This window comes from Orcinus orca, chromosome 7 (genome assembly GCF_937001465.1).
Source record: "Orcinus orca chromosome 7, mOrcOrc1.1, whole genome shotgun sequence".
NCBI lineage: Eukaryota > Metazoa > Chordata > Mammalia > Artiodactyla > Delphinidae > Orcinus > Orcinus orca.
In genome coordinates, this window is record NC_064565.1 from 39,524,522 (window position 1) to 39,546,274 (window position 21,753).

General features: G+C 48.1%; 1 protein-coding gene across 2 annotated transcripts in view; it reads left to right on the plus strand.

The window, feature by feature from the left end:
• KIF5C (kinesin family member 5C) overlaps positions 1-21,753 on the plus strand; it is a 170,807-nt gene that overhangs the window by 136,283 nt on the left and 12,771 nt on the right. Inside the window, exons 20-26 of one of the 2 annotated variants that reach the window (XM_033425322.2) lie at positions 1,603-1,704; positions 2,139-2,199; positions 9,528-9,599; positions 12,524-12,628; positions 14,546-14,762; positions 15,914-16,027; positions 17,133-17,434. In XM_033425322.2, coding sequence (XP_033281213.1) covers positions 1,603-1,704; positions 2,139-2,199; positions 9,528-9,599; positions 12,524-12,628; positions 14,546-14,762; positions 15,914-16,020 — 664 coding nt within the window. In that variant the 3' untranslated portion in view covers positions 16,021-16,027; positions 17,133-17,434. Of the gene's footprint in view, positions 1-1,602; positions 1,705-2,138; positions 2,200-9,527; positions 9,600-12,523; positions 12,629-14,545; positions 14,763-15,913; positions 16,028-17,132; positions 17,435-21,753 lie in introns of those variants that run through there. The other variant, XM_004268242.3, reaches the window with a different exon arrangement.

Sequence of the window (21,753 nt, forward strand, 5' to 3'; positions counted from 1 at the left end):
TTGGTGATTCAGCTGGGCAGACACATACCTCAGAAGGTGGGGAGGCTGTTCCTATGAGAGGATGAAAAAGACCCCCAAAGACTCTGAATTGCTTCTGATTCAGGGTTTCTGATGGGTTAAGAAATGCTCCAGAGAAGACAGTCAGTTCCCGCTGCCCCAGCCCAACACATACCTGAACACTGCACACCCCAGAGACCCCTGCTCGCAGGGGCACACGCCTTAGGGGCCCGTGCTGTTGTGTGTCTGTCTGTGCTCGAGGGCATTGCAGCTGGGCTCAAGGCCATTCTCCTGTTGTAGCTGCTGCAGAGCCCCCTGCTCAGCAATTATCCCTCCCCACTCCTCTCACTTTCCCGCCTCATCAACACAAGTCCCCAGGCTGTGTTTAAATGCCCCAAATTAAAGACATAAGAAAACCAATTATATTGAAATACACTTCCACCCACTGACACCCTCCTCCCCTGTCTTCCTCCTCCCCGCCACCCCAGGTCCAGACTCAAGGTTCCCTCCTCTCTGTTTCTATAGATGAAGAAACATTTCTAGATGGGAAGCAAGATTAAATGATTTACTTAGGGTCACGCTGCTAAACAAGAATCAAACTGGAGTTGGAGTTTAATTCTCTCTCGATGTCCATGAGATACCCACACAGCACATTTGCATTTTAAAAGCAAAGATGTAAATGATGTGACGGGGCTCTGTGCACAGTCTCCCTAGGAAAGCACTTAGCGTCGCTGCTCCCCTTCTTTTGGTCCACCCCCATGCTCCCACTTACGCTGAGCTTTCCCCTTTAAGTGTGACTCTGATTTGTTATGTTGAATCACCCTCAGATTGTTCACCTGGAAGGGGAGGGGAGGGAAGGAAGGTGAGAGAGATGGAGGGTCTCTGAGTCAGTTGACAAGTGGGGACATTTCCTTGGCCTTTGCGTTTCACATGGGTTTTCCTTCAGAGAGTGTATAATCCGTTGTCTACAGTCATGTAGGCATGGCCGTATGAAAGGTTTTATAAGGACCGGGCTGATATAAATGGTGACCAAATACCCCCAACTGGATGGTGAGTTTCGTTTTTGCAACAGCCCCTGGACTTTCTTTGTGTTTCCCCTCTCTGCCCACTGCCCCCTTTCGCCCCCAAGACTTCACAGAACAGAACTGTCCCTGTGTCAGCCAGGGATTTGGATTTAGGGGATGTTTTTGGAGCGTCAGACCAGAGAGGAAGGGAAGGTCAAAGTGGCCAAATAAGGTTCTGGGAGTGCTTAGGTACCATCTGTAGGGCAGAAAAGCAGAACTCTTACTGGGCTCTGTTTTTCTGTTTTAAAATATCGGCCCCTTTCCCATCTCATTATTTTCCCTCCCAGAGCTCTTGCGCAAGCCAACTATAAATACATTATTAAAGCCTTATGTTTCATGCCTCTTAGATGTTCCCAGAAATTTCATTTTCACTTGGGCAGGGAGGAAGCTGTGAGGTTGTTCTCTGATCCCTCCAAATCTTCCAGAATTGCCGCCTTTATTGCACAGGGCTAATGGGGTTAGAACAGAACCACGTCTTTAGCAGCATGACTCAGAATTTCAGGCTGATGTGGAATGTATTGCTTTTTCCTCTCCATTTCAGTTTGAATCAGAAACTGCAACTGGAACAGGAGAAGCTCAGTTCTGATTATAACAAGCTGAAAATAGAGGACCAAGAGAGAGAAATGAAACTGGAAAAGCTCTTGTGAGTGTGCTTTAAATATTTCCTCTGTTTTCTCTCATCCTCTCGAAGTTTTTTTTTTTTTTTGCCAACTGCACGGCACGCGGGATCTTAGTTCCCTGACCAAGGACCAGGGACCGGACCCATGCCCCCTGCAGTGGAAGCGCAGAGTCTTAACCACTGGACTGCCAGGGAAGTCCCCCCACCACCCTGCAAAGTCTTAAAAAGTCTACTTTGGTGATTCAGATACCCAAATATTCAGGTTAGGTCAGGCCAATTTAAAAACAGACCGTGGCCATTTGGGTGAGTTGGTTTGTTTTGTTGACTTATCTGCAGATGCAAATGGTATCTGTAAGAATCTCTGATGCCCCTTTGTTGACTTATCTGCAGATGCAAATGGTATCTGTAAGAATCTCAGCCCAAAGAAACTCTGATCACAGTTCCTTTCTGTTTTTTAGATTGCTCAATGATAAAAGAGAACAAGCCAGAGAGGACCTCAAAGGGCTGGAGGAGACAGTGGTATGTTGATGTGTTTCCCAACTCATTTTAGTCTCAAAGACCAGATTGGTTTATGATCTTTTGAATTTGTTTCTTCTAAAATTTTATTTGTGCATGCCTTTCTTGAATATCATTTTAAACATAAAACTTCCTATGGAAACATGAGAGCTGTAGAATTTATTCCCCTGGTCTTAACAGAGTGAATAACCATCTATCCATCCATCCATCCATCCATCCATCCATCCATCCATCCATCCATCCATCCTTAAGACTGTAACCATGGAGTCCTGACTGAGATTTAAACTCAAATCAGTGCCTGCAATTTTACAGCCTCTGTATGTTGTGACTTACTTCCATGCAACAATCAATGGATATTTATTGATCACCTGCTGAGGGCTGGCATGCTTTTAGGTGCTTGAGTTGCATCAGTACAAAACAGAGTTAAGATGCTGGCCCTTGTGAAGCTGTCTTTCACCTGGGGGAGACAGACAGTGAGAAATAAGGATGTAGATCATGACCTCCATTAGATGGTTATAGAAAGTGCAGGGGTACTGGTTTGGGGTGGCCCCACTGGGAGGTGACATTTAAGCAGGAACTTGAAGCAGGTAAAAGAAGGAGCCATGGGGATGTCCAGGGGAGGAGCCTTCAGGAGAGGCAACAGCCAGTGCCAAGGCCCTGAGGTCAGCCCATGGCAGGCATGTTGGGGTACAACAGGGAGATCAATGTGTATGTGACCAAGAGAAGGGGGGAAGGCAGGAGGTAGGCACAGAGAGGTCAAGGCCAGAGGAGGTGCAGGCCAGGCAGGGCCTTGGGACCTGCAGGGGTTGGGGCAGAAGAGTGACAGATCTACTTCCCTTTGGAAGAAGGGCTCACCATCTGAGATCCTGGTTAGTTTTCTCTGTGCTTTCATTGGGTTTGTCTCCTCTGGTCAACTTCTGTCTCAGTTGCCCTGGGGGGTAGCTGCCTGGCTCCGAGGGCTCTCAAGAGCCCTTCAAAATGCCACGCAGCCTGTGTTTGAAGACAGACACCCCAAATAGTCTCAATTTGGTGAAAACACGTCGAGTCATTTCACGTGACATGACAACAGAAAGAAACTGTTGTTTAGATACAGTCATGCATTTTGATTTCATTCCCACGTCATGGGAATCTATGTGGGACTGAGCCTGAATCCAGGAACTCGGTGACCCCAGACTGGAGGCAAGCGGTTGATCAGGGCTGGACCCGAGGCTGCACTCTGGCCGCTGGGCCAGTGTTAGCTGCTCCTCAAAGCCAGGTGTGGGCTGGGAGGGCACAAGCCGTTCAGGACAGAAGTAGGATGACTGTTCACAGGAAGTTGGGCCTTTTGAGCCTGGTGGAGAAGACGGTGGACAGGGCGGCTGGAGGGGAAACGGAAATGAAGCCATGAAGTTGCTTCCTCCACATCTGCTCTCCTGGAGAAGTGGTACCCATAATCATAGATAGTTATAACAATTCAGAAATATATTGCACATTAAAATGTCACTGTATTCCCACCAGCCAGAGATCAATATTTCAGTATCTTTTCTTCCTTTACACCCTCGCACTCTCTCGTGCACACTCACGCAGCACACACACCTTCCATGCCCACACCCAGAAGCTCACTCTTCACCCCTCTCTCTCTCATGGCCTCACCCACGCTCGGGCACAATCACTTATTCTTTCTCATACACACATCTTCACACACACTCACACCCACAGGCCCTCACATTCACATTCTCATGCCTGTGTTCATCCACTCACAAATTCTTACACACTCACCCAGCACACCCCATAACATGCTGACACACACATTCACACTCATTAGTGACCATCCACACTTCCTCACTGGCACACTCACACTTTTGCTCATTCACTCTCACACCTTCCATCATGTCCACTCACACACACTCACCCCACGTGCTGACTCTCTCCCAGACTCACAAGCTTTCTGTCTTTCACACTCACTCATGAGCATGTTCTTTTGACCTTTTGAATGTTTTTTTGTTTTGTTTTGTTTTGGCCTCACTGAGCGGCTTGTGGGATCTTAGTTCCCTGACCAGGGATCGAACCCATGCCCCCTGCAGTGGAAGCACAGAGCCCTAATCACTGGACCTCCAGGGAAGTCCACTGAATACATGTTTATTTATTTATTTATTTATATTTTTGGCTGTGTTGGGTCTTCGTTGCTGCATGCAGATTTCTCTAGTTGCAGCGAGCGGGGGCCACTCCTCGCCGCAGTGCACAGGCTTCTCGTTGTGGTGCCTCTCTTGTTGTGGAGCACGGGCTCCAGGCACACAGGCTTCAGCAGTTGTGGCACACAGGCTCTAGAGTGCAGGCTCAGTAGTTGTGGCTCACAGACCTAGTTGCTCCACGGCATGTGGGATCTTCCCGGACCAGGGCTTGAACCCGTGTCCCCTGCACTGGCAGGCAGATTCTTAACCGCTGCGCCACCAGGGAAGTCCACTGAATACATTTTTAACAACACATTTTCCTCACTAGCCTCCTCCACTGGTTCTCCTTCCCCCGCCTCCCCGCCCAGCCCACTCACCTATGTTCCCACCCTCACATCCATTCTCCCCGGCCCCACTACCACACACACATGCTCACACAACACACTTGGTCCCTCACACGTGGATGGACCCACTGACACAGCCTCCCACGTTCCCTCTGCAGCCCTCACTGCCCGTCCACACACATCATGCACACACACGCTTTCAATTCCCAAACTGGAACCCCACGGTCTGTGCCATTCCAGACGTGGGTGTTTTTACTTATCCTTCCATCACATCCTCCCCAAGCTGTCAGTGTTCCTCAGGGGCAGGCCTGCTGTCCTTGGCTGACCCTTCCTGAGCCCCCCCTTAGCCCTAGGCCTGCGCTGCCTCCTGGACTGTCTGGACAGGCCCGGGTGGGACCTGCCACCCAGGGGTTGTAGTCTATGAAGCCCACTCCAGGGGGCGATGTTGGGAAGGGCCAGCCAGCCAGTGGGGACGTCTCTGGGGTCCCGGGAAGCCATCTGGCTTTAATAGGACACTTTGTGTGGGCTCTGGGGCTGGACCTCTCCTGCTGCGTTGATGGGCCTTGTGTCCCCACGTCTCTGGTCACACCCTCGCTGTCCCCCGTGACAGGAAGCTGAGCCCTGGGCTTTTACACAGAGGGCAGCGTCCGTGCCAGGAAAGGCTTGTGACTGACTTCACAAGGGAAGGGAATTGGGGTGGGTGAAGGAATGATAATGGATACGATGGAGGAAAATTGATTGCCCCAGGAAGCCAAAATGGGGTTACGCAGGCATTCATGTGCAACTTACCAACTGTTTCCAAGGTCTTGAACTGCCCCTCCTAAACTGTTTCTTGAAGTTACCTAAAAACAAACAGTAAGGAGAGAAAGTCGCCAAACTCCGGACTCTGGATTATTTGGTGCTCGGCCTGGAAGAATCGCCTGGCCCTTTGACAAGACACCCGGGTCTTCTCTTCTCATGTCCCTGCAGGGTGGTGGCGTTTTTCATGGAAAGTGTTTACTGTGATTATAGTTCAATCAGTAATGAAATCCCTGAAGCGGGAGAGAGAGCTCGCAGAGCAAGGGGCCGAGGCTGAGCTCCCTCCGGCAGGGGCACAGGCAGCGCAGCTACAACACTGAGAGCTCGGAGCAGCCCCCCTGCACCTGCCGGCCGGTGGCTCAGCTCTGGGCACGCACCGCGTGCACGGCGTTCCTGACAGCAGGCCCGCTTGGCCCCCTGCAGAAAGTAATTTGCCTCATCTGAGGAATCAATTGACTTCAGGTGCTTTTTATTTCAACTCAATTATGGAATTGGACCCAGTAATTTGACCTTAAATTAACATAGAACCTTTATTCAAGAAACTTATTATTTCCATGGCTCTAGAGCCTGTTTCTTCCTTTTTTCTGTGAACTTGTGTGAGCTCCATCCCTTGACATTCTGTGTTAGAGTAGGTCAATTTAGACAAACTGAAAAACAAATGTGAGTGTGTTTCTCTCCTTATGGGAAAATATTTTTAAGGGAACTAGTCGTACGTCCTGTGGTAAATACACGGAGACTTGAATGGAAGGAAATATTTTGGTTTTCTGATTTTGTTAAACAGAGATCACCAGATTTGACTTAGACCTTTGTCTTAGCAATCTAATTCCTATGGGTTCATTAGTAGAAAAGACTCCAAAATGAAGGAAAAAAATGCTCCCAAGAAGTTAATTTCATGAAAGTTATAACAACAACCAAAGGAAGCAATAGAAGTCTAATGAAGAAATGTCTGTCAAATATGATGCATCAGTACATTAATACTAGCGAATATTTATTGAATGCTTACTATGTGCCAGAAATGGTTGTAAGAGTTTCATAAGGATCATCTCACTGAAGCTTGATAACAGCAACTATGAGACAACTACTATTTTTATCCTCATGTTACAAATAAGAAAGCTGAGGATCTGTGGAATACCTGAATAGTCAACGAATCATCCAAAATTAAGGAGCCCTGTGGATGAAAGGCTCTTGGTGCTGCAGCCAGGAGTCAGTGCTGTGCCTCTGAGGTGGGAGAGCCAACTTCAGGACACTGGTCCACAAGAGGCCTCCCAGCTGCACATAATATCAAACAGCAAAAATCTCCGAGAGATCTCCATCTCAACGCCAGCATCCAGCTTCACTCAACGACCAGCAAGCTACAGTGCTGGACATCCTATGCCAAACAACTAGCAAGACAGGAACACAACCCCACCCATTAGCAGAGAGGCTGCCCAAAATCATAATAAGTCTACAGACACCCCAAAACACACCACCAGACGTGGACCTGCCCACCAGAAAGACAAGATCCAGCCTCATCCACCAGAACACAGGCACTAGTACCCTCCACCAGGAAGCCGACACAACCCACTGAACCAACCTTAGCCACTGGGGACAGACACAAAAAACAACAGGAACTACGAACCTTCAGCCTGCAAAAAAGGAGACCCCAAACACAGTAAGATAAGCAAAATGAAAAGACAGAAAAACACACAGCAGATGAAGGAGCAAGATAAAAACCCACCAGACCTAACAAATGAAGAGGAAATAGGCAGTCTACCGGAAAAAGAATTCAGAATAATGATAGTAAGGTTGATCCGAAATCTTGGAGATAGAATGGACAATAGAATGGACAAAATGCAAGAATCAGTTAACAAGGACCTAGAAGAACTAAAGATGAAACAAGCAACGATGAACAACACAATAAATGAAATTAAAAGTACTCTAGATGGGATCAATAGCAGAATAACTGAGGCAGAAGAACGGATAAGTGACCTGGAAGATAAAATAGTGGAAATAACTACTGCAGAGCAGAATAAAGAAAAAAGAATGAAAAGAACTGAGGACAGTCTCAGAGACCTCTGGGACAACATTAAACGCACCAACATTCGAATTATAGGGGTTCCAGAAGAAGAAGAGAAAAAGAAAGGGACTGAGAAAATATTTGAAGAGATTATAGTTGAAAACTTCCCTAATATGGGAAAGGAAATAGTTAATCAAGTCCAGGAAGCACAGAGAGTCCCATACAGGATAAATCCAAGGAGAAATACGCCAAGACACATATTAATCAAACTGTCAAAAATTAAATACAAAGAAAACATATTAAAAGCAGCAAGGGAAAAACAACAAATAACACACAAGGGAATCCCCATAAGGTTAACAGCTGATCTTTCAGCAGAAACTCTGCAAGCCAGAAGGGAGTGGCAGGACATATTGAAAGTGTTGAAGGAGAAAAACCTGCAACCAAGATTACTCTACCCAGCAAGGATCTCATTCAGATTTGATGGAGAAATTAAAACCTTTACAGACAAGCAAAAGCTGAGAGAGTTCAGCACCACCAAACCAGCTCTACAACAACTGCTAAAGGAACTTCTCTAGGCAAGAAACACAAAAGAAGGAAAAGACCTACAATAACAAACCCCAAACAATTAAGAAAATGGGAATGGGAACACACATATCGATAATTACCTTAAATGTAAATGGACTAAATGCTCCCACCAAAAGACACAGATTGGCTGAATGGATACAAAAACAAGACCCATATATTTGCTGTCTACAAGAGACCCACTTCAGACCTAGAGACACATACAGACTGAAAGTAAGGGGATGGAAAAAGGTATTTCATGCAAATGGAAACCAAAAGAAAGCTGGAGTAGCAATTCTCATATAAGTTATATATATATATATATGTAGTTTGCTTGAGTGCAGTGTTTTTTGTTTTCTGTACTGAATTCATTAGCATGGGTCGGTATAAAATTTAGCATAGGTCAATATGTAATTTGTAAACTAATAAGGTCTTAAAAGTGAGGAATTAAGTCTTTTAAATTTAATTATTTATTGTAAAGAGCAGAATAGCATACATAAACAGGTGCCTAAGGAAAACTTGTATTCTAATATGGAACTCTCATGAACACCTTTTTTTTTTTCTTCTAACGGTATGATAGTAGGCCATTTGATTATTTTTATGGCTTTAACTTTACAACAATGAAATATTCGTAAATTTTAAAAAGTATTTTTCTTTATTTGATGCGGGTGGGATACTGGAGAAATGAAAGGTCAAACACCTATTGAGGAATCCATACTTGTCTATATATTGTGTACTTTTATTTCAAGAACTGATTTAAAATTCCTAAAAGGATGCTATAATAAGTTATTATGCCATTTTACAGACTGAATTAAGTGAATTTCAGGGAGGTATGAAACTTGCCTAAGGCTATCCAGCTACCAAGCGCTAGAAGTGAGAATTAAATCCAGGTATACCTATAAAAAAAAGAAAGCTGAGGCACAGAAAGGTTAGATAAGTTGCCCAGGGTCACCCAGGTGGAAAGTCCATAAGCTCAGTGATGTAAAGCAAAGGAGCATATGGACCACGGCCAGAGGGGTGTGGAAACGTGAAAAATGTCGGTCAGTTAGGGTGGGAGAAACTGTGGCTAACTTTTCATTTAAATTTGTTAGCATTTTGTATAACATGTACACAATAAAAAAGAGTCCATTCTGGTACAACACAGCCCTCCAAGGAATTTTTATGAGAAAACTTTTGAATTTTTGTGGTTGAAGGGGAAAAAAGGTTCTATTTAAAACACAGCAAACGAGCAGGCTTTGTTCTAGTTTACACTTCATTGTTCGAGTTCCCAGTCTCTGAACCTTGGGGTGCCCGTGGGAAGATGCCAGGTGGAGGAGGATATGAGTGGTGGGCAGGTCAGAGGAAGTGGTGAGCCCCATGGCCTCGATGGTTGGCTTACAGAGCTTTATGGAGCTGTCTGGGGTTGATGGTCTGGTGCCAGCTGTGTCGTAAATTCAGCGTGTTCCCTCATTTAAGTGGCATTTTAACGATCTTCTCTTCCAGTCTCGAGAGCTACAGACTCTGCACAACCTCCGTAAACTCTTCGTCCAGGATCTGACCGCCCGGGTTAAAAAAGTGAGTTCTAGTTTGTGTGAATGGGACTGAGAAGAAAAGTTGGCCAGAACGAATCATTTTCAGTTGAAGTATCACTTGCTTAAATCGGGGCTGGTTATGCTTAAAAATTAATTACTTCATGCCAAAGAATGTGATTAAAAGAATGTGCTGGAGGGGGATAAATACTTGGGAACATTTTTCCATCTGATTTTTCCTTCTTAGTACAAGGAAGTTATTGGGTTGGCCAGAGAAGTTCGTTAGGGTTTTTCCCGTAACATTTTATGGAAAAACCCGAGCGAACTTTTTGGGCCAACCCAATATCCTTTCAAACGAACACATATTTATCTGGCCACAGTGTGAAAACCTCTGAGTGTTGCAGGGAAAACCCAGAGGGGTCTCATCAGACAGCGTGACCCTGAAGCCTGGTGAACGATGTCAGGAACGTGGAAGTCAGGGGCTAGAGCCTCATCTTTGCTTGTTAAGAGGCCATGAGGGGCCAGGTCAGAGTGTACGAAGCACTTTAGCATCCGGCGTCTTGTTTGCTCTCCCCAGGAGCCATGTAAGTGGTTCTTAGTGTTCTGTTTTGCAGCTGTGGAGGTGGGCTCAGAGGTTACGTGACCTCCCGAGATCACGCAGCTGGGGAGAGCCAGAGATGGGATTGTAATCCAGGTCTGTGTGACTCCAGAGTCTGAGCTGCTTTGGTCCTTGTGCCACACACAGTGACAGTGATCTTGGGAGTCACTGAACGGTGAACCCCCAGAGCAGCTAGCAGAGGTTTTGGGAGGGGGAGGGGGAGGGGGAACAGCAAGGGGGCTATGCTTTAAAGATATTTGAAAGTGATGGATGAGGGGCAGTGGGCATGCCCAGAGGTGTGACAGGATGGACGGAAGGTATATTTAAGAAAAGTGTGTGCATGGGGGTCTGTGTGAAGGAGCCAAGGAAAAGGGATGAAATATATTATAAAAAAAAAGAGGAGGTGACTGATGGAGTCGGATCTGAGAAGACAGAATTGATGGTATAGGGGAATGTATTAGGCTTGGTAGATGGAAAGGGCCCACTTTCCCAGAGAGGAGATGTGGAGAAGCCAAGATGGAGACATTCGTAGGGAAATATATGACACTGGGAAGAGATGCATCTGAAGACTTTAACTTTCTCAGTTAATGTGGAGAAGAAGGTGCTCGATGGAGAAGAAGGAAGAGAATGGGAAGCCCACAGAGACTAGAGGCGGCCCGGGCAGCTGTGGGGGATTTGCTGGGGACAAACAAAAGGATGCTGGGCAGTGTGGGAGCGTCCAGCTGAGGGTCAGAGCACGGATTTGTCGTGGCACCTGACAGCACGATTCTAGTGAGCTTGGAGGCCTGGAAATAAAAACAAGGAAAGAGGGTGGAGAATGATGGGAGGTTTCAAGGTGGCACTGGTCAGGCAGGTAGGTAGTGATCACCGTCATCAAAATAGAAATGACTGGAGGACCTGGACCAGGGAGGAGAGAGAGGCCAGAGCAGAGGTGATGGAGACAGAGACTAGAGAGGTTATGACAAGAACCAAAAAGGCTCAGTTGGAGGGAGGAGGTGTTTCAAGGAGGGTGCAGAGCTAGAGATCAGACTTCCCTGACTTCACGATATAAAACTCTCTAGGAAGAGCCTATTCCTAGACCAGTGGTTCTCAAAGTGTGGCCACCTGGCTAGCAGCACTGACGTCACCTGGGAACTTGCTAGAGGTGCAAATTCTCAGACCCACCCTGGATCCACTGACTCAGAGATGAGGGTAGGGCCCAGCAATCTGAGTTTTAACAAATCCTCTTCCGGGTTTGAGAACCCCGGATTTAGATCAAAGAGACAGGTTTGAGATGCTCATATAGACATCACGTCTCAGAAAGAGAAGGGTGATGATCTCTTCTATAATGAGACAAAGCAAGCGTGCTTTGCCATTTTGGGACTCCAGGATGTGTTTCTACATGTATTTCCCAACTTATCTGGCCACTCAGTGTGGCAGTGCTGGGAGAACAGTGTTTTTATCAATCTCAAGACCTGATAAATTTCGAGAGTTGATCCAGCACAGCGCGCAGATGCCAGGACTAGTCTGAGATGGATTCATTAAGTAATTTCATGGAATTGGAAGCTGAAGGGACAAGCAGAGGCCATTGAGACTTCCCAGTGGGACCACAGACACTTTCCCACAGCTTGATGACTTGTTATCTCACTTGTGATGTTTGAAATGAAACTTGGGTTTTGGGCTTATGTTGTTTCTTTTTTTAACATCTTTATTGGAGTATAATTGCTTTACATTGTTGTGTTAGTCGCTGCTGTATAACAGAGTGAATCAGCTATACGTATACATATATCCCCATATCCCCTCCCTCTTGCATCTCCCTCCCTCCCACCCTCCCTATCCCACCCCTCTAGGTGGTCACAAAGCACGGAGCTGATCTCCCTGTGCTATGCGTCTGCTTCTCACTAGCTATCAATTTTACATTTGGTAGTATATGTATGTCCATGCCACTCTTTCACTTCATCCCAGCTTCCCCTTCCCCCTCCCCGTGTCCTCAAGTCCATTCTCTACATCTGTGTCTTTATTCCTGTCCTGTTGGGCTTATGTTTTCACACTAGTTCTTCTTAATGAGTTTTGGAACACTTCCTTTTGAAAAGAAAAGCCTCTACCTGCGTGCAAGGGAGAGGTATATTTCACAAAGAGAGCTGAATCCCTCAAAAAAAGATTTGAAGTTTTTTTGTCAGCTGTCCAAAGAGAGAACACGTTTGATACCGATCAAGGAAATTAATTGGGAAGAAGGTCGAGTCTAAACTTTTAGAACCACTCTTCATGTTCACTTTCAGAATAACCTGTAGTAAGATTGGGGGTTTTCTTTCGAATGGCTCATCCACGTGATGTTGGGACTGGGGGTGGGCAGTGTGGAGGCCTGTCCCGCTGACCCCTTGGTGTTGATGCAGAGTGTAGAGCTGGACAGCGACGAGGGAGGAGGCAGTGCTGCCCAGAAGCAGAAAATTTCCTTCCTGGAGAATAACCTGGAGCAGCTCACTAAGGTCCACAAACAGGTAGGAGGGTTGCGTCATCTTCCTCCTGCTTCTCTTTCTCTCCTGGAGAGAAGCCCCGCTGGATTCAGCCCTAGTGAGGGAGGTGACTCTGATACAGAAGGTAAAAGGACAGTACATCACTAGGGAACATCCGTGCTGGAAGGGACCTGGCACTCTTAAAGTCTTCAGTGACTTCCCTTGTATAGAAAATACCTTTTTTTTTTTTTTTAAATTTTATTTTTTGGTCGTGCCGCCTGGCACGCGGGATCTTAGTTCCCCAACCAAGGATCGAACCCGCACCCCCTGCAGTGGAAACGCAGAGTCTCAACCACTGGACCACCAGGGAAGTCCTAAAATACTTTCCTGATGGAAGCCAAATATAAGGAATTGAGTGTGAGCTCTCTGGGGCTTGGGGAGCAGGGTGTTCAGTCGTGTCTTTTCATCCTGCCTCCCATCCCAGCCTCCAACCCCAGCTGGCCTCAGTGTCTCCCGTGATGCTTTTCAGGACCCTCTGTGGACCCAAAGACTCCACAGAATGCAAAGTGGATGCCAGCGAGCTGGGTCAGGCTCCCTCTTTTTATAGATGAGGAAACAGACTGGGCGAGGAAGCCACTGGCTTCATCCCACACGTGGAGGCACTGGGGCCGGAACCAGCCCCCTCTCTGCACTGTCACCCTATTTCTTGGGCATCCTCTCAGGTTCCTGCAACACCCTGGAGTTTGTCTAGAGTGACAGAGTGACAGTGTCCAAACCTACCGGTGACTTAGGCAGGTTATTTGTCTCCTTTCTGTTTAAATGCTGGAAGCTTCATGACGGTTTTCCCTAAATCCTCAAGATTTGGGATCTGATAAAAATGGTCCAACATTTTGGACCCCGTGGCCCAGGGGATGTCATTTCTCTTTGACTTGTTACATCCTCTTCAACATTACTGATGATGGCATTTTTCCCCAAAGGGAGGATGACAGATTCAACATGGTTGAAGTCATTCAAGCAAATTGTTGATGAGAAATAGAAAAGCAGAAACTACCAGGGAACTTGAAACAGAGCTCTGAAATTCATTAATTATTTTATTCATGAATTCAATGAATATTTATTAAAAACCTACTCTCTGCCGGGCACTGGAGCTGGTGCTGGGTGCGGGGGGACACAGGAGTAAAGAAAACAGGTGTAGACCCAGCAGTAGTTCAACCTTTGTTTAGCACTTAAGATTCTCAAAACTTTTCCTGATCCATTTGGATTCCCACAGTGATCCTGTTTATGTAGCCTGTAGACAGAGTGGTTGAGTGACGCACACCTGGTCAGACGGCCAGGCAGTAACAGATACGGCTCTTGAGCCCATTCTTAACCCAGGGTGAGCTTGTTCCTTCTTAACTGAGCGTCTTAGGTAATGAAAGAGTGAGCAGTATCTCTGAGTTCCCCGTTAGCCTCTGGATATGTTGCAAAGTGGGGTCCAAACCCGGTGCTGGTGTAGACAATGTGTCCTGGCTTGGAAGGAGGCCTTCAGAGAGCTCTAGAACGTGAATGCCTTTCACTGAGTGTGTCTGAACTGGCTTCACATTTCTTATCTTTCACATGCCAATGTCCAAGTAGTCAATTTTCTCTGGCAAGTCCCCCCCTCACCCCTCAAACAAAAGAGGCAGTAAATCCCACCCACGCCTGAAAGTTTCCTACAGCTGGAAATGGCTTTTGATTCTATCGCACACCCCTCCCCGCTTTCTCGTACCCGTGAATCCTGTGTTTGGCAAATTGGAGCCTCAGGGTATGGGATTTTTATTCCCGTTGGTCCCACCGTTTATGGTCTTACAGACCCTCCAAGACGGCCCTGGTGGGGCGCGTGGGTGGTGGTTCTAGCTGCTCTCCTGTCACCTTCTCAGCCCCCGCAGTGCGTCTGCCCAGCCCCCCCGCCCCGTAACTCCCCACCTCCCCCTCCCGCCGCAGCTGGTCCGGGACAACGCAGACCTGCGCTGTGAGCTGCCCAAGCTGGAGAAGCGCCTGCGTGCCACGGCCGAGCGCGTCAAGGCACTGGAGAGCGCGCTGAAGGAGGCCAAGGAGAACGCCATGCGGGACCGCAAGCGCTACCAGCAGGAGGTGGACCGCATCAAGGAGGCTGTGCGAGCCAAGAACATGGCCAGGAGGGCCCACTCGGCCCAGATCGGTACGTGTGCCCGCACCCGGGGCCCTTGACAGAAGGCGAGGGCTCCTCTGGCTGGAAGCTCTGGGCGGGGCGGCCCGGCTCCTCCCGGCACCCAGCGTCCATCCTGGGAGGATGGGATGGCCAGGCGTGCGCTTCCTTACACTGAGAGATTCTGGGGGACCTTGTGATCGTCAAAGCTATTGAGCTGAGCAGAGAAGGCGGCCAGCCCTGGCCGCAGGCGGAGGTGTTTGGCTGTAAACAGACTGAGGTATACTTTCTCCGGAATACCAGAATATATGGCTTGCTCAGGAAAGCCCGAAGGCCCCTTCTGTTCTGCACCCGGCGGAACCATGAAGGAGCTACGTGTAGCCAGAAGCCTCAGGGAGAGCTGCTTGCAAGCGCAGCCTTGGAAATACTCTGGAGAGAGCCAGGCCTGGCATCAGTGAGTGCAGGGAGCCTGGACATCCAGCCCCTTTAAGACCTGGATTTGGACCCATGCAAAGAATGAGAGTGTGCCTGTTGAGTCATCGTTCTTGGGATAATGCGGTGACAGTAGAAGGGATTTAAGGATGTTCTCTAGAGCGCTTCTTTCTTTCTTTTCTTTTCTTTTCTTTTTCTTTTTTCAATTGAAACATCTCCAATAACATGTAATATTATTTCTCATCAGATATTGCTGTGCAGATGTTATGTAAACCAGCAACTTCACGTTTCTAGTTTTAAGATCATAACTTACTTTAGTGGTTCATTGCGTTTATTGGGTCTTATACCCTGGGACTATCTTACTGAAAACTGCGAACCCTCTCCCCCTAAAATGCATCACAGACAGAGTTCTGCGTCCAGTTTCAGGGAGATACTGTTGGAACCCATTGGGACCCACGGATCTGCCTCAGATAAAACTGAAAGTCCTCTGTTTCTAATTTCCCTTGATAAGAATTGAAATAATTGATACACAAGGTCTCTTGTCCCCTAAACATTGGGTGCCTTGGATTAACTAACAGTACTAATCGGAGGGCAAACGTCCCACTTTCAGAAAGATCTGGTGATTGATAAGAATTGTAATGTCGATAAAAAGCGTGCCTCTTGGTTTTCGCACGTGACCTGGAGGTATCTCGGCGCGGCTGTTTAAGTCCTTTCTGAATGTCTCTTCTCTCTTTTCTGTCGGTTGGATACAGCCAAGCCCATCCGCCCTGGACACTACCCAGCATCGTCTCCAACGGCCGTCCACGCCATCCGAGGGGGAGGAGGCAGCTCTTCAAACTCCACTCACTACCAGAAATAAACACGAAGTGAGTCCTTAGTGTCAGGGGTGGCTTCCGTCCGGGGCAGCCCTGGGGCTCTCCCTGCTTCTGCCTGGCTCTCAGCCATGTGTGTGTGGACCTGCAGTGGAGAGGAAAGGGTGCAGCTCTACCCCAGCACAGGCCCTGGCGCTTCAGGTTATCAGGGGCCTGGGTCTACCTTCAGCTCAGTCTAGGACCTCAGGGTCTTCCAGCTAAGGTCACCTGGTGCCGGGGACCCTCCAGGGACGGGCAGGGTGCGGTGAATGAATCATCCGAGCTTTCTTTTGTCTGCGGGACTCCCCTCTGTAGCTGGCATCCAGAAGGGCATTACCTGTCTGTCAACTGCTTTTACCCAGAGCAGGCAGGTGTGGGTGCCTGCTTTAAGTCTCAGGAACTGGATATAAAGAAAGAGCCAGATAATAGAAAGTCACTTTTCTTTTTTTTTTTTTTTTTTTTTTGCGGTACGCGAGCCTCTCACTGCTGTGGCCTCTCCCGTTGCCGCGCACAGGCTCCGGACGCGCAGGCTCAGCGGCCATGGCTCACGGGCCCAGCTGCTCCGCGGCACGTGGGATCTTCCCGGACCGGGGCGCGAACCCGTGTCCCCTGCATCGGCAGGCAGACTCTCAACCGCTGTGCCACCAGGGAAGCCCTAGAAAGTCACATTTTTATAATTACTATCTGAACGCAACAAATGGAGTCTTTAAGAATTGTGCAGATTTATGTCTAGGTGGGTCCAGCCCACTCTTTGCTTTGAGATGGCGGTCTGAAAACTTCTCTTCCCACACTCCACATGCCTGACATTGCTGTACCAGCACAAGGGCAAAAGTGATGTCCTTTTAGAAAAGAGAAGGAGAGAGCCCAAGCCTGTCCTCTTGTACTTGAGATAAAGAGTTTACTGGTTGGGCAGGGCAGACAGCTAGGTGGCCAGAAAACTCTGTTTAGAGAAACTCTGACTTCGGGCCAGTAACCCGTAGATGGGAGGAGGTGGATCCTAACGTTGACCTTGGAGTCTTCGTCCTCACTAGGAAAGCTTGTGAGCTTGACAGCAAAGCCGCAGCAATCAGGGGCAACTCAGGAGAGCGGTGGTTCCTCACCCAGTCCTTTTTGCATCCAGGTAAGGAAAGTGAATATGAGGGGCTGGAGACTCCGCTCAGGGGGTACGACGATATTGCTAAGGCTCAGACTAAAACTTCCATGGAGGAAGCTTGGCGGCTGCACCCAGATGACTTTCACCTGCCCTGCCCCAGGCAGCATGTCAAGGAGCAGGACAGGTCGAGGCAGGCCACGGGTGGGCAGCGTGCCCACCGCCGTATCCTGGGAGGGTGGATGCAGAATTATCTTGGCTGTGGGCCACCCTATTCAGATGTGATCTCTGCTTTCAATCAGAAATAAAGTAAAGCTGGATGTTATAAAATTGCTTCTGACCGCACGTTATCAGTGTCGGGGATGACGCTTGAAGGGAACTGTAAGAACAAATTGGGCCGCTTAGAACAGAAAGCCTAAAGCAGTGGTTCTCGAAGTTTGGCGGGTGTCAGCATCATCTAGCAGACCCAGACACCCAGGCTCCTTGAAGGAGCATAGGCCCAGAGCCTTTGTATTTTTACCAAGTACCCCAGGGGATTTTGCTAGCCACCTAAGTTTGAGACCTGCTAGCCCGAAATACCCCAAAGTGGCTGATACAGGATGGACGTTTATTTCTTTGTCCCGTAAAGGACATTTGAGAGTGGCCTGTCAGTGACTGGTAGAAAAACTCTACAGGGACAACAGAAAGCTACAGCCTCTTAAATTTAGACTCACTGTCCTCAGCAAGTACCTTCCTTGCTGGTCTCCTAAATGACTTCCTCAAGCTCGCCTAAATGACTTCTGCAGTTCTAGCTATCGTGCCTGTGTGTTGTGTGTTCAGCAAGCAGAGAGGAGGCTGGGGAGAGGCAGAAGCAGCTCTTACAGTTGAATGAGCTTCCTTTAAGTAGCCTCCCCAGAAGTCCCATCCAGCTCTGATGCCTGCATCCCTCTGGCCAGAGTTGAAACACGCGGCCACATCTAGCTTCAGGGGAGGCTGGAGAAGGTCGTCTTTAGCTGGGCACATCACCGCCCCACACAAGAGTAGGGTTCTATTGCCTAGGACAAGGAGATGGAGGTTGGGTGGGCAACCAACACTCTACTTGTCGAACACCTGATCTGCAGCGGCACTGTGCTAGACGTAATATCTACATCACCCCGTTTGATGGGAGCACAGGGTTAGTGTGTGCCCTTGGCTCCCAGCAAGCTTTTAATGACTATACCGGCCCAGGGATTCCAGGGTCAGAGACTGCAGTGGACAGTCCCTCTCCTCGTGCATGCCCATAAATGCCTATCAGACCCACGTTTTATGGAGGGTGCGTACAACCAGATGTTGGCTAGGCCTCACCCATATGTCCCCTTCTCACTCTGAAGGCCAAAAATCAATAGGTCTAGTGAGACTTTGAGGACCTTCAGCGTATAGAACCACCCTCACCTGTCATGGCCGTTCTTTCTCTAACTCAAAGTGTTTTGAGTGGTTTTGATGATTTTATCTGAAATTGGAACCTCCACCACCCACCTTATCTATTCAAATGACTCCTGTAGCTGCATGTTTTCCTCACAGTGTCACCAAACAAACAGGCCCCATCCAGGTGTCGGGATGGTGGTAGGGTCAAAGGGCCTGACTTTGGACGAGGGACCCGGGTCAGGTGTCAGGTCTTCCACTGCCTTCGAGTTACTTAACCTTACGGTTGGTTTCCTTGTCTGTGAAATAGGGAGAATCCTTTCCCTGGGCCACGGGCATTGATTTGAGGACTAAATGAGGTCATACTTCTGAGCTGCTTGGCACATAACAAGTGCTCAAGAAAATGTCAGCTGTAGGAGAGGCTAGCACTGCAAGCTTGGCACACAGTAGGTGGTCCATGAATGTTGGTTTATATTCTCTTCTAATTCTCATAGTTGTTACAAAATAGTTTTTAGTCTGTAGCAATTGATCGTAACCACGGCAGGGAAGGCCCATGTCTGAGTATCCTATTTGGTGCTATGACCAGATATAAGGGGTTTTAAAGATACTATCATTTATCTATCCAAAAGTTATGAACAGCAACACTGACTATTTTTATGAAAATAACCGGGCATTGGTCAGTGGAGGTTAAAAAAAGGATGATAACCAATGGAGTAGGGAATTATAATTGGAAGCGAGGGAATGCTTATTAAAAAATAAGCTTATTTAAAAAATAAGCTTATTTAAAAAATATGGAATTAATCGCTTAGATGAGATCTAATTAATTAATTAGCAATTAATTGCTTTTTGAGATGATCTTTCCTGCTCTTTGGATTCTCGTTCTGAAGTGTGTCTGTCCTGTAGAAATGATCTCAACTGCTGACTCTTCCCAGCCCTCCTTTTGGAGCCAGAGCGGCACATTCATACTTGGGCAGCATCTGGGTACCTTTGGGATTTCTTTCTGCTTCATTTAGGATTCAAGGAATATAGACACAATGAGTCTTTCAATTTATGCCCAAAGTTTCAGAGCAACCGAGGATGCCAACATACAGAAATCAAAAGAACCCAGGACAATGCCAGCTTTTATCTCATCTCATTCAAATCTGTGGGGGTGGGCTGCGTCAGGAGGAGGGGTCCATCTTTTTCAACCCGCAAAGCTGGACATGGGGCAGTACAGTGCAGTAAGCTGACGACACGGGATATGGGGTTGGCCAGATGTGGCCTTGGCTCTATTCCTGTGTGACATTGGGCACATTGCTTGATTATTTTTAGCCTCAGTTTCTTCATCCGCCAAATGGGATCAGGCATTTTGTACTTGCTCTGTACTTGGTTTAACAGTAAAGAGACAAAGAAGGCTCTGTTCTTGTGTACTGACACGCTGTCGGGGGGAGATAGACAGCAAATAAAGACGGTAACTGCAAATAGTGTTAAGTGTTCTGAAGAAAATAAGAACAGGTTAATGAAATAGAGATGAGGGACACTTATCTAGAAGAGGGGGTGACATTTGAGCTGAGAACTAAATGATGAGAAATGCCAGCCCCGCAATGACATGGGCACAGACACTTGCTGGAAGGTGGGTCCAGACTGTGGCATATTTGAGGAACCACAGGAAGGCTGATAAGGCTGGAGAACAGGGGAGACCATTAAAACTAGGAATGTTGGGGAGGGAGATGGGACCAGATAAATGAGGGCTTTGAGGCCGAGGTGAGCAGTTTAGAGTGTAAGCTAGGCGTGTAGGGCCAGTGGGGACTTTGGGCATGGGAGTGCTGGAGTTCATGATTAGGAGAGGTCTGCCTGGGCTGGACTCTGGAGGAAGGAGGGGGGTGGGGTGAGCGTAAGAGCAGGGGGCTCCCTTGGGGGCTATTGCGGGTGTCCACTTTGGGGGGAGTAGCATTGAGCCAGGGTGGCAGCAGCAACTGGTCAGAGTCAGCCTGTGTTGGAGAGCTGAGGGTGGAGGGGAGAGAAGGAGGGGTGGGTGGGAATCAAAGGTGATTCCTAGGCTGGGGCCCTAGCAACCAGGTCAATACTGGTACCTTTTAGCCATGACTGGGAAAATTGGGCAATGAACAGATTTTATGGAAAAACAGAGAGTTTGGTTGATTATGAGATGCCTCTTAGACAATCCAACCTAGCTCACCATACAAGCGGGTATGTTGAGTAGGCAGTGGGACCCGTAAGCTCGGGAGAAAGATGAGGGCTGAGATCATAGAGAATTGTAGCCCGTAGATTGTGTTTAAGGCCATGGGGTGGAGGAGATGACCTGCAGAAAGGTGGATAGAGGCAGAGGGTGGGGAGAGTTAGGCCAGGCCTGGGGACTGGCCAATGGAAAGGTCAGAAAAAGGAGGTAGCACCAGTAAAGGGGTCTGAGGGGGCAAGAATGTGATGTTTGAGGAGGTGAAGTGGAGCCCTGCTTCCTAAGGGGAGGTCCTCAGCTGTGCCAAAGGCTGCTCAGAGCTCCAGGAGGATAACCACAGAGACTGAGGGCAGTGATGTCAGCTTCAGCACGAGGGGGAAGCATGGGCCAGAGCATGGGGGTGGGGAAATAGAGCCAGCCACTGCATGCAGCTTGAAGTTTTGTTTGAAGGAGCAGAGGAATGGAGGGATGTGGGGTTAAGATGGGATTTGCATTTCTTTTTTAAGGTAGGAGCCATTGCAGCTTATTTGTACGCTGATGGTAATGATCCAGCTGGGAAGGGAAATTGATAACTTAGGAGACAGGAGAATTACAGTAGAGAGTATGGGCTTTCTGAGAGGTGCTGTGATCCAGAACATAAGCAGAGGCAACACTGCGCCCAAGGTAACAGGAAGGCAGAGCAGAAAGTACGGATGCTGGTGGCTGGTAGCTGGGGGTGTTGGTAGATCCATCCAGTAAGGTGGATCCCATCTTAGCGCTTGTTTTCTCATGCAAGTAAGAAGCCAGGTTACCAGCTGAGAGGGTGGGGGGAGACCGTGCTGCAGGCTGAAGAGAGAAGGCGTGAAATAGGCCTCTCGGGCAGTGCTGAGTGCTTACTTGAGGCCCCATATTGAAAGTAGACAGCATTTAAATACGTGTTCAGCTCCCTGGTTCTGAGGGCCCTGGAGTACGGCGGTGCCAGTGGGCACTGGTTCGAATTGCCCACCAGATGGCGCCAGTGGGGCATTGCTGAAACCTGTTTTCTGACCGGCTTTGGGGCAGAATTGTGTTCTCTTCGTTTTCCTATCTGTAGACTGTTATTTCTCAAGCTTGAGTAGT